Raw genomic sequence first — 13,495 nt, forward strand, 5'->3', positions numbered from 1 at the left:
GGATTTCAGTAAATTACACTAAAAATATTTCACGTATTGCCCTTCAAGTTTGGTTCCATCCATCATGCATCCTCCAAGTCTTAAAAATTCCCACCTGTTTTGGCAGTGTCAGTCTGTTTTCCTAGAAATTAATAAGATTTATATCCTTTCACAGTTCACAGCACTCAACTCACTCACTACCCTGCCTTTTCTAGTCTACATCTTCAGTTTTTCCCTTTTGTTCTCATTTTCCCTGTTTGGCAAATATTTATAAGGTACTTGTGGAGTAGGCACTCTAGTTGTTGGGCACCATGATCAAAACTGATACAAACAAATTCATAAAGGTTATCCAAGACTTCTGTAATTATCACTTAAATTTGCCCTTTGATATATTTTAGAAAATGTTTTAATAATCCTTCTATCTATCTCCCATGACATGGGCCTTCCATCAGAACAGTATACAGAGCCTTTAAAAGCCCTGGAAGAGACTGAAGCCATCAACTAGAGAAGGCTTCATGGTAAACTTTTCTTAACCTTCCCTTAACCTATCACCCAGGATGAGGATGAATCACAACTCAAAAATACCTGGAGAAACAAAACTTTGGAAAGACAGTACGGAAACACAGAACCATGGAAACTAAAATATACTGTTAAACAACTGATGACTTGACAAAATAAGTAGGGGAATATTAAAAGCAGGTATCTCTGGGAGAATATTTTAACTGATTCTTTTTTTTATTTTTTATTTTTTGAGACAGTTTCACTCTGTCACCTAGGTGGAGTGCAGTGGGGCAATCTTAGCTCACTGAAATCTCCACCTCCCAGGTTCAAGCAATTCTCCTGCCTCAGCCTCCTGAGTACCTGGGATTACAGGCATGTGCCACCACGCCTGGCTAATTTTTGTATTTTTAGTAGAGACGGGGTTTTACTATGTTGGCCAGGCTAGTCTCGAACTCCTGACCTCAAGTGATCTGCCCATCTCAGCCTCCCAAAGTGGTGGTATTACAAGCATGAGCTACCCCTCCCGGCTGACTTTTTTTTTTCACACATGTCCTTCTTTTTCTTTCTTTCTTTTTTTTTTTTTTGTTTTTTGTTTTTCTTTGAGACAGAGTCTGGGTCTATCACCAGGCTGGAGTGCAGTGGCACGATCTCAGCTCACTGCAACCTCTGCCTCCCAGGTTCAAACGATTCTCCCACCTCAGCCTCCCGAGTAGCTGGGACTACAGGTGCGCACCACCACACCCAGCTAATTTTTTGCATTTTTACTAGACACTGGGTTTCACCATGTTGGCCATGCTGGTCTCAATCTCTTGACCTCGTGATCCACCCACCTCGGCCTCCCAAAGTGCTGGGATTCCAAGCACGACCCACTGCGCCAGGCCAACTCTACATTTTAAATGTTTATAAAATAGGAACACACACTAGAAAAAAAAAAAGGGACAAAATGGGACATTCTGTTAACATTCTGTCACTGTTTTGCTTTCCCTTAAAATGGTAATATTTTTCTAGAAAATATATAATCCTTATAAAAGGTGCAAAATAAACAGAAAGTCAACTCCTCCAGCAAGCACACTGTACAGAAATCATCACTGCTAACAGTTGGGATATATCTTTTAGGGCTTACGCAGATATCAGCATGCATACTTCCACACAGATGGAAAAAGATAGATGTATGTTTGATATTGCCCATTTAACAGGTCTAATACATCTTTCCATAACAACACAGATAATTCTAGCTTTACCATTTTAAAAGCTACAGAGTATTCCATTCTGGGTATGTACCATAATCATTTACCCAATCTCCTATTAATGAACATCTAGGCTGTTACCATTACAGCATGAATAATAAATTAGTAAGAAATAAAATAGTTCTGATTTTGTGGAAGACTATTCCAGAAAGCATATGTGTCAGGCAATAAATCTATTTGAGAGAGTTTTTGCTGTGACAGTGTAACAGATGACCTTTGATCTTAAATGGTTAAACTGTACCTAAAAAGTCTTGTTTTAGTCTAAGAAATTCAGAAATAAAAACAAACAGACCATGTGAGAATACATAATGATTAGGACCAAAAATTAATCTGCAGTCTTTGCTTCTGAATTCTTCTTCAAGAAATATACCTACATTTCAGGAATAATTATAACATTCATCTGTTACTTCCTGGATTTCCCAAAAGCTACAGGAAAATGATGCCTCATCATCTTCCTTTCCTCAAATGCCTATAGTGGGAACCAGGCAGAAGCCAGATGATAAAAGGGAGGGACATTGTATACATTATTTACAACCTGGTCACTTGACAAAATAGGTAGGGGTATTAAGAGGAAATATCTCTGGGAGTGTATTTTAAGTGATTTTTTTTTCTTTTCATTACACATTTCCTTATTTTTAAAATTTTCTCTAGTGACCAAATATTCATTAAATACTATGCAGAGAAATACACAAAGTTCACACACCCATGAATTAACCAGCACCAAAACAGCATTCTAGCACCTTAGGGGTCCCCTTGTGGCCCCTCCCAATCACATCTTCTTTGCTCCCCCAGAGGGAAACAGGGTCCTAAGTTCAAACCCTAGGAATTTAGTTGGGGGAATTCAATTGAATAGAATTTACACACAATTTTTGTGTGTTTGGCTTCTTTAAAATCAGCACTATGTTTGTGCAATTCATTCCAGCTGCCATAAGTAGCCATAACTCATTATCATTCTTGCATACTTCATGAAATGAACATGCTACAATGTATTTATCTGTTCTGCTGTTAATAAACATCTGTATTTCTGGTTTAGAATTATAAATAACTCTCAACATTTTCTGTGCATGTCTTTTGGTACATGCATATACACATTTCTGTTGGGTGGAATCTATGAATAGAATTATGAGGTAATAGGGTATTCTCATCTTCAGCTTCAGTAGATACTGCCAGTCTTCCAACAATGTTTTGCCAATGTATACCTCATCAACTTACTGTAGGAAAGTATTCCAACTGCCCAACAGTCTCACCAACACTTGGTATCCTTCATTTATCTGCTGGGTAGATAGTGGTCTCTGACTGTGATTTTAATTTGCACTTCCCTAATTACTCATGGGTGTTAAGAACCCTTTGCTTTGCTTATTGGCTATTTGGATATTCTCTTTGTGAAAAAAGTCTGTTCGAGTCTTTTACATATATTAAAAATGGAACTGTCTGCCCTTCTTCAATTTTAGGAGTTTTTAAAACACCATAGATATGAGTATTCTGACAGATATGTTGCAAATATATTCTCCTACTCTTGTTGCTTGTCTTTTCACTCTCTTGTTACCTTTAGATTAAGAGTTTTCATTTTAGCAGACAATTTCTCAGGTTTTTCCTTTATGATTAGTCCTTTTTGTGTCATTTTAAAGAAATCTTTGCCAACATATACCAAGATCATGAAGATACAGTCCCATGTTAACTTCTAGAAGTTTGTTTTATCTTTCACAGTTAGAGCTAAAGATCAGTCTGATATTGATTTTTATACATGGTGTAAGATAGAGGTCACAGTTCATTGTTTCATATGTTTATCTACTTGACAGCAACCTTCACTAACAATACCACCCTGGGTACTGCATGTTCTCTCACTTATAAATGGGTGCTATGTAATGTGTACACTGGGGCCTACACTGTGGACTGATAGACACTGAAGACTGAGGAAGGTGGGAGGGGGCCGAAGATGAGAAAATGAGTATAATGTACGTAATTCCAGCAATGGATACACTAAAAGCCCTGACTTCACCACTACACAATATATCCTGTAACTACACTTGTGCTCCATAAGTTTATACAAATAAAATAATTTAAAAATACCACCATCTCCCTACTGCTTTGCAGTTCCACCTTCCACATAAGTCAAGTGAACGTATGTGTTTGCTTCTGGAGTCTCAATTGTATTCTACTGGCTTATTTGTCTAGCTATAGACACCAATCCTAACACAAATATTACAACTCTCTTAACTCCTGCTCCAAATTTGTTCTTCCTCCTCAAATTTATCTTGACTATTTCTGGTCCTTTTCATTTCCATATAAGCTTTAGAGATCCGCCTGTCAATATCCACCAAAAAAAAAAAAAAAAAACCTGCTGGGATTTTGATTGGGATGGCCCTGACTATATACATTAATTTAGGGAGAAATGATATCTTTAAAATATCTTTATCTTTAGAATTTTGTAATGTATGAATCTGCGATATTCCTCAATTTCTTTAGTTTCTCAATTTAACTGAAGAATGCTGAGATGTATTATGTCATTTTCTCTGTAGAGGTCTTTAAATATCCCATGATAATCATCCCAGAATACGTAATGTTTCTTGAGCCTATTTTAAATGTACTTTTTCTTTTCTTTAATTTTATTTGTTAACGTTATGTAGAGACAAGGTCTTGCTATGTTGATCAGACTGGTCTCGAACACTTGGCCTCAAGACATCCTTCCCCACTCAGTCTTCCAAAGTGCTGGGATTACAGACTGAACCACAGTACCCGGCCCTGCTTTTTCTTTTAAATTTCTATTTCTAGCTGTCTCTTCACCAATATACTTTTTATAAAAAGATCTCCATGTAATTCTAATGCTTAGCCAGGTTTGAGAACTCCTAACATAGTATTTGATAAACAAGCAAAGGACACATATGTATTTTTTTCCCAGTCTTAGTTATCTTTAACCTAACTTCTGTGTGAAAATGCTTTGGCAGTGTAACCTTGGCAATCCAACATCCATTGTACAATTTTATCAGAAGATCGCTTTAGCCAAACCAGTTGTGGTTTGATTCTTGGCTGTGCAGGATTTTGTCATTTTTGATGTTCTAACGTCTAACACAGTATAGTCACCTAACTGGTATACAGTAAATGTTTGTTAAATGATGGCTCAACTATGTGACCTCAGGCAAGTAATGTATTTCCTCTGGGCTTCAGTTCCCTCAAAGTAAAATTGAGGTAACTATGCTGCTATCAGTTGGCTGCTGAAAGTTTCAAACAAATGGGAAACAATTTTTTAAACTGCCCAAGGCTATACAATAAAGTATCATTTATTAACTTCCATTAGCTTTCCTGTGCTTCACAGGTTCATCTCCTTATTGAAAGAAAAGGATCCAGCCAAACTAAGTTTCATAAGTGAAGGAGAAATAAAATCCTTTACAGACAAGCAAATGCTTAGAGATTTTGTCACCACCCAGGCCTGCCCTACAAGAGACCCTGAAGGAAGCACTAAACATGGAAAGGAACAACCGGTAACAGCCATTGCAAAAACATGCCAAAATGTAAAGACCATAGAGGCTAGGAAGAAACTGTATCAACTAACGAGCCAAATAACCAGGTAATATCACAATGACAGGATCAAGTTCACACATAACAATATTAACCTTAAATGTAAATGGACTAAATGGTCCAATTAAAAGACAAAGACTGGCAAATTGGATAGTCAAGACCCATCAGTTTGCTGTATTCAGGAGACCTATCTCACATGCAGAGACACACATAGGCTCAAAATAAAGGGATGGAGGAAGATCTGCCAAGCAAATGGAGAACAAAAAAAAGCAGGGGTTGCAATCCTAGTTTCTGATAAAACAGACTTTAAACCATCAAAGATCAAAAGGGACAAAGAAGGCCATTACATAATGGTAAAGGGATCAATTCAACAGGAAGAGCTAACTATCCTAAATATATATGCACCCAATACAGGAGCACCCAGATTCATAAGGCAAGTCCTTAGAGACTTACAAAGAGACTTAGACTCCCATACAATAATAATGGGAGACTTCAACATCCCACTGTCAACATTAGATCAACGAGACAGAAAGTTAACAAGGATATCCAGGAATTGAACTCATCTCTGCACCAAGCGGACCTAATAGACATCTATAGAACTCTTCACCCCAAATCAACAGAATATACATTCTTCTCAGCACCACATCACACTTATTCCAAAATTGACCATATAATTGGAAGTAAAGCACTCCTCAGCAAATGTGCAAGAACGGAAATTATAACAAACTGTCTCTCAGACCACAGTGCAATCAAACTAGAACTCAGGACTAAGAAACTCAATCAAAACCGCTCAACTACATGGAAACTGAACAACCTGCTCCTGAATGACTACTGGGTACATAACGAAATGAAGGCAGAAATAAAGATGTTCTTTGAAACCAATGAGAACAAAGACACAACATACCAGACTCTCTGGGACACATTTAAAGCAGTGTGTAGAGGGAAATTTATAGCACTAAATGCCCACAAGAGAAAGCAGGAAAGATCTAAAATTGACACTCTAACATCACAATTAAAAGAACTAGAGAAGCAAGAGCAAACACATTCAAAAGCTAGCAGAAGGCAAGAAATAACTAAGATCAGAGCAGAACTGAAGGTGATAGAGACACAAAAAACCCTCCAAAAATCAATGAATCCAGGAGTTGGTTTTTTGAAAAGATCAACAAAATTGATAGACCGCTAACAAGACTAATAAAGAAGAAAAAAGAATCAAATAGATGCAATAAAAAATGATAAAGGGGATATCACCACCGACCCCCCAGACATACAAACTACCATCAGAGAATACTATAAACACCTCTACGCAAATAAACTAGAAAATCTAGAAGAAATGGATAATTTCCTGGACACTTACACTCTCCCAAGACTAAACCAGGAAGAAGTTGAATCCCTGAATAGACCAATAGCAGGCTTTGAAATTGAGTCAATAATTAATAGCCTACCAACCAAAAAAAGTCCAGGACCAGACACATTCACAGTCGAATTCTACCAGAGGTACAAGGAGGAGCTGGTACTATTCCTTCTGAAACGATTCCAATCAATAGAAAAAGAGGGAATCCTCCCTAACTCATTTTATGAGGCCAGCATCATCCTGATACCAAAGCCTGGCAGAGACACAACAAAAAAAGAGAATTTTAGACCAATATCCCTGATGAACACCGATGCAAAAATCCTCAATAAAATACTGGCAAATCAAATCCAGCAGCACATCAAAAAACTTATCCACCATAATCAAGTGGGCTTCATCCCTGGGATGTAAGGCTGGTTCAACACACGCAAATCAATAAACGTAATCCAGCATATAAACAGAACCAAAGACAAAAACCACATGAAGATCTCAATAGATGCAGAAAAGGCCTTTGACAAAATTCAACAGCCCTTCATGCTAAAAACTCTCAATAAACTAGGTATTGATGGAACGTTATCTCAAAATAATAAGAGTTTTATGACAAACCCACAGCCAATATCATACTGAATGGGCAAAAACTGGAAGCATTCCCTGTGAAAACTGGCACAAGACAGGGATGCCCTCTCTCACCACTCCTATTCAACATAGTGTTGGAAGTTCTGGCTAGGGCAATCAGGCAAAAGAAAGAAATAAAGGGTATTCAGTTAGGAAAAGAAGAAGTCAAATTGTCCCTGTTTGGAGATGACATGATTGCATATTTAGAAAACCCCATCATCTCAGCCCAAAATCTCCTTAAGCTGATAAGCAACTTCAGCAAAGTCTCAGGATACAAAATCAATGTGCAAAAATCACAAGCATTCTTATACACCAGTAACAGACAAACAGAGAGCCAAATCATGAATGAACTGCCATTCACAATAACTTCAAAGAGAATAAAATACCTAGGAATCCAACTTACAAGGGATGTAAAGGACCTCTTCAAGGAGAACTACAAATCACTGCTCAGTGAAATAAAAGAGGACACAAACAAATGGAAGAACATACCATGCTCATGGATAGGAAGAATCAAGATTGTGAAAATGGCCATACTGCCCAAGGTAATTTATAGATTCAATGCCATCCCCATCAAGCTACCAATGAGTTTCTTCATAGAACTGGAAAAAACTGCTTTAAAGTTCTTATGAAACCAAAAAAGACCCCGCATTGCCAAGACAATCCTAAGTCAAAAGAACAAAGCTGGAGGCATCACGCTACCTGACTTCAAACTATACTACAAGGCTACAGTAACCAAAACAGCATGGTACTGGTACCAAAACAGAGATATAGACCAATGGAACAGAACAGAGCCCTCAGAAATAATACCACACATCTATAGCCATCTGATCTTTGACAAACCTGACAAAAACAAGAAATGGGGAAAGGATTCCCTATTTAATAAATGGTGCTGGGAAGATTGGCTAGCCATAAGTAGAAGGCTGAAACTGGATCCTTTCCTTACTCCTTATATGAAAATTAATTCAAGATGGATTAGAGACTTAAATGTTAGACCTAATACCATAAAAACTCTAGAAGAAAACCTAGGTAATACCATTCAGGACACAGGCATGGGCAAGGACTTCATGTCTAAAACACCAAAAGCAACGGCAACAAAAGCCAAAATTGTCAAATGGGATCTAATTAAACTAAAGAGCTTCTGCACAGCAAAAGAAACTACCATCAGAGTGAACAGGCAACCTACAGAATGGGAGAACATTTTTGCAATCTACTCATCTGACAAAGGGCTAATATCCAGAATCTACAAAGAACTCAAACTAATTTACAAGAAAAAAACAAACAACCCCATCAAAAAGTGGGCAAAGGATATGAACAGACATTTCTCAAAAGAAGACATGTATACAGCCAACAGACACATGAAAAAATGCTCATCATCAGTGGCCATCAGAGAAATGCAAATCAAAACCACAATGAGATACCATCTCACACCAGCTAGAATGGCAATCATTAAAAAGTCAGGAAACAACAGGTGCTGGAGAGGATGTGGAGAAATAGGAACACTTTTACACTGTTGGTGGGATTGTAAACTAGTTCAACCATTATGGAAAACAGTATGGCGATTCCTCAAGGATCTAGAACTAGATGTACCATATGACCCAGCCATCCCATTACTGGGTATATACCCAAACGATTATAAATCATGCTGCTATAAAGACACATGCACACGTATGTTTATTGTGGCACTATTCACAATAGCAAAGACTTGGAATCAACCCAAATTCCATCAGTGACAGACTGGATTAAGAAAATGTGGCACATATATACCATGGAATACTATGCAGCCATAAAAAAGGATGAGTTCGTGTCCTTTGTAGGGACATGGATGCAGCTGGAAACCATCATTCTCAGCAAACTATCGCAAGAACAGAAAACTAAATACCACATGTTCTCACTCATAGGTGGGAACTGAACAATGAGATCACTTGGACTCTGGAAGGGAAACATCACACACCAGGGCCTATTATGGGGAGGGGGGAGGGGGGAGGGATTGCATTAGGAGTTATACCTGATGTAAATGACGAGTTGATGGGTGCTGACGAGTTGATGGGTGCAGCACACCAACACGGCACAAGTATACATATGTAACAAACTTGCACATTGTGCACATGTACCCTAGAACTTAAAGTATAATAATAAAAAAAAAAGAAAGAAAAGGGAAGAAAGAAAGAGAATCAGGAACTCAAAGCAGCCCTACAAAGAAATTAGCGGGAAGAAAGGGACTAACATGTACAGGGCAGTCACAGAAATTCCAGGCACATCATAAGCATTACGTTGAGAAAGAGACTTCCACAGAGTGACAACAAAAGATACTGAAAGTCAAGGCAACTTAAACAGCTCTGTCTGTTAGAAACTCATACAATTTCTGCTCATAAAAACAGATTTAGCAAAAGAAGACACACACCCAAAAGATATCCTAAAGAAGCTAACAGGAATTTAACTTCACCTCTAAGGCATATGGAAAAGGATTTATTAGAAGCATTTTATGAGGCATAATTAGATCTTATGACTTGGAGAGTAGGAGGAAAAAAGACAGTACATCAAAAGATATTACAAAGCAAATGGCTAACATCAAGTTCGGGCACTTCCACTAGCTTTCCTCTAAAAAGAAATGGCTTTTTTTGTCATCTGACCGATAGAAGGGACTTGAAACAATTTTCACACTCATCTTCCATTCTTACTCAGAATCACTTTTTCTTTCCAATAATTCCACTTTAAAAAGTGCTGCCCAATCCTAACCTTTTCCTTTTTCTTTCCGAATCAGATCCTAATCTGGCAACCATAAAAATTTCCAACTCCTCCTTTTTACTATTTTACTAAAATTTACTTCCACTGTTTGTGTTTCAATACAACAACCAAATTCTAAGAGAAATCTATCATAGCCTAGTCTTCATAATTCTCTTCAGATTAAAAACAAAAACAGTTCAGCTACTTGAGTTGGTCAGCTGTCAACTGCCCCTCCCAATTTCTCATTGTTATCTTCTTACAAATGTTCAACAGCCCTAAAGGTTGAAAGGAAGCACAAAAATAAACATATTAGCTTCATACACTTTTTAGAGAAAGACAGCACTTGCAACTAACCACAAATGACCTGCTACCTTGGTAAAGCACCATCAATAGCACGAAGACTGCAAGGCCCAAATGATGCTGTGTTCAAGTCCAATTATTATGAAATTCCAGAGGAGTTACTGGATATGAATCTAAACAAATGAAAGATGTTAAAGGCAGCAGTGAACTGGGACTTCAAGAGGAGGAAAAACTGCTTAAAAGTATGATCCATCTCATGTGCCTACTGGTCGCACCCTCCTCAGACATTCTAGGAACTCCATCTGCCACGTTTCAAGATTTATTTAGCATTTAGGCCACTACCGAAGTCATGCAAGTTAGCTCATCCTGCCAAAGATGGGTAAATCCTCCTAAATTACAGTAGATGTTCAATTTCTTCAGTTTGTATGGTTATCAGAATCATCATCATCAAACATCAATCCAGCCATTTTCTAGGAAGATTATGCAAATCCTGAACTACATCCTTCTACCTTTCCATACTGATTTTTATCTGATGAATGTCACTCAGCAGTTAAGTCCCCACATTGTCCCTCTTTTGCACAGAATGACAATACCAATGCAAGGCAAAAAGAATAACGTTGAGGAATATCAGTGCTATTAATCATAGCAAAGAGGCAAAAAACAGTGTCTGAAAAAACATTAATTTCTCAACTTATTCATATGTTTTAACTTTTGTATAAAAATTTCTAGGTATGAAATACTAAAACACCAACTAGAAAGAAAAAGGTCTGGATGTCCGCTCCTCTGACTCAGGGGCTGGCCTCGATCAACTAAAAACTCTAATATCTCAAATTCTTCACCTGTTAAAATGGAGATAGCATCTCTTCTACCTCCATCATAAAGCTATTTTGAAGAATGAGGATTCACAGAAGGATTAAGTACAAAGCACCATGCCATGTAAGATATTCTTATTGGAAGGCAGCTTTACTGAAGTGGAAGGACTATGAAATTTGCAGGGAGACTCACCTGGGTTCAAGTCCCATCTGTAACCCTAGCAGTTGTTCATTTGTTCCTCTGATAAGTGAGGAAGATCATTATATTGTAGGGTGGTGGGGATTAAATAACACTGCACATGGAAAGCACCTGGCACACACTATACACAGGGAATGTTAGTGCTCTATTATAAGCAAGGTTTTTCTGCAAAAAAAAAAAAATTGCCCTTTTCAACTTTGGCCTCAGTCCTATACAAAGATCCTAGAATTCAGTTTGCACAAGGCTTCTCAAATATAAGTGCATAGGAACACAATCACATTATTCAGAAAATATTATGTTTCAGAACTGCAACTAGTCTATAAACCTCAAAACAAAACAGAATGCACTTAATTTCATGGAAAAGCACATGATGATCTGCCTGGCACAACTAGTGCCTTTTACATTTTATATTAACAAACCATGAGCTGTTGCCCAAACTCATTCACCAAGCACAAGACCTACAATCTAACATTCCATTCTGAGTTCTCACCGAGATGAGCAAGAGTCACCTGAAATCGGCCGGGCGCGGTGTCTCACGCCTGTAATCCCAGCACTCTGGGAGACCAAGGCGGGCAGATTACGAGGTCAGTAGTTTGAGACCAGCCTGCACACATGGTGAAACCCCGTTTTTACTAAAAATAGGAAAATTAGCTGGGTGTGGTGGCGGGCACCTGTAATCGCAGCTACCCAGGGAGGCTGAGGCAGGAGAATCGCTTGAAGCCAGGAGGCAGAGGTTGCAGTCAGCCAAGGTCATGGCACTGCACTCCAGCCTGGGCGACAGAGCGAGACTCCGGCTAAAAAAAAAAAAAAAAAGGCACCTGAAATCATCAAAAATGGTGTACTCATAGGGAGCCAAGTCCAGGCATGTTTCTTCTTGGCTCCCACAGGTGAATTTGAAGTGGCAAGAGAACTTCGTTGATTCCTGTTTTTCTCATTTTAGTTTTATTCTCTATTAAATTGTTACTTTTTACAGTTCATTTATGGATGACAAGTTATTTCCTGTTGGTAGCTGCAATGATTGGGAATTTTGTAAATGAATTGTAAACTCATAGAGACCTATTTCCTGTGGGATATGAGACAACGGAGAAGACAGTTTTTGTCCACTTGTCTTTTTTGAGGTCAAATCGATTAGAAATTTCTTGCCCTCAAGTAAGGAGAACTCTGATACCTGGACTGGCAAGCTTTTGTGTTTCTGTGTTTATTTTTCATCTGTGGCTGAACCTGTAGAATTGAGGGTTTACATTCTGTATCTGTATGTCTACGTATCTGTAATTCAGAAAGTCCTTTATTTCTCATTGTGAGTATGTAATGTTTTCATGTCTCCAGATGGTATTAATAAATTAGATGGTAAAGGCTCTTTAAAAATAAATAAAGCCCCATTCTGGATTCATTTTTCCTCTCAAACTCTGTAGAACATAATCAATTTGAAAAGCCTCTAGATTTGGGGGGTGTAAAAGTTCCATGCAGCTTGAGAGCCATCAGTCATTAAGCCCCTAGTTCCACCCCAAGTGTTGCTGTCCAGAAGCTCAGTCCACTGGGGAGCAAAGAGGCGCTTTAGTAAGTTAAAGCCACAAATATGGCTGCTCCCTAAGGGAGATAATACTGCATTAAAAGAAAGAGAATTATTTGTCTCTTCCCATTTTCTCCGCTAAATGAGGAGGTTAATAATACGGCCTCCTTAGCCATGCGTGTTTCCACTGCAGGAAACACCATTCGTGCCCGTTCTGGACTCACCACCCGGCAGGTACCAACGCCCCCAGCACCATCGCCCTGCTAGGCTGACAGACCCCGGGCGGATTTTGACCTTGCAAGAAATGCAAAAGCAACTTTGGGATGCAGAAGCCAGGTGCCCCGACCTTACCCTCACTGGAGTTCCCGAAGACCTCGGCTGCACCCGCCACCCGGCGTTCGGATGCCAGCACCGCTACGACCAGCAGCTGCAGGAGCCCCATTGCTGCTTGGGCCGGGCTGGGCCCACGCCAGGGCCGGGGACGGGTGCGGGCGTGCGCGCTGGGGCCCTGCAGCCTCGCCTGCGCTATCCCGGGGCGCCCGCAATGGGCGCCATCGCCTGCCAGGTGCAGACGCCTAGCACCTGCCAGCTCCGCAGCAGCCGGCGCGCGCCCTGCCGCACTCCTAGAGCCAGCGAGAGGTTTCCTCTTCCGGCACCTGACCCCAGGCGCGCGTTCCCGCGCCTCCTCCCGGGCTCTCGCTGCGTCACTGCGGCGGATCTCTGGGCGCGGGCGGCGCTGGGGCG

At 39.5% G+C, this 13,495-nt stretch overlaps 1 protein-coding gene across 2 annotated transcripts in view; it reads right to left on the reverse strand.

Annotated features, from left to right (window-relative positions):
• TM7SF3 (transmembrane 7 superfamily member 3) overlaps positions 1 to 13,495 on the reverse strand; it is a 47,274-nt gene extending 33,779 nt beyond the window's left edge. For both annotated transcript variants that reach the window (XM_023209030.2, XM_023209028.2), the window contains exon 1: positions 13,103 to 13,495. In XM_023209030.2, the coding sequence (XP_023064798.1) occupies positions 13,103 to 13,193 (91 nt within the window). In that variant the 5' untranslated portion in view covers positions 13,194 to 13,495. The remainder of the gene's footprint in view (positions 1 to 13,102) is intronic.

This window comes from Piliocolobus tephrosceles, chromosome 10 (assembly GCF_002776525.5).
Source record: "Piliocolobus tephrosceles isolate RC106 chromosome 10, ASM277652v3, whole genome shotgun sequence".
Lineage (NCBI taxonomy): Eukaryota > Metazoa > Chordata > Mammalia > Primates > Cercopithecidae > Piliocolobus > Piliocolobus tephrosceles.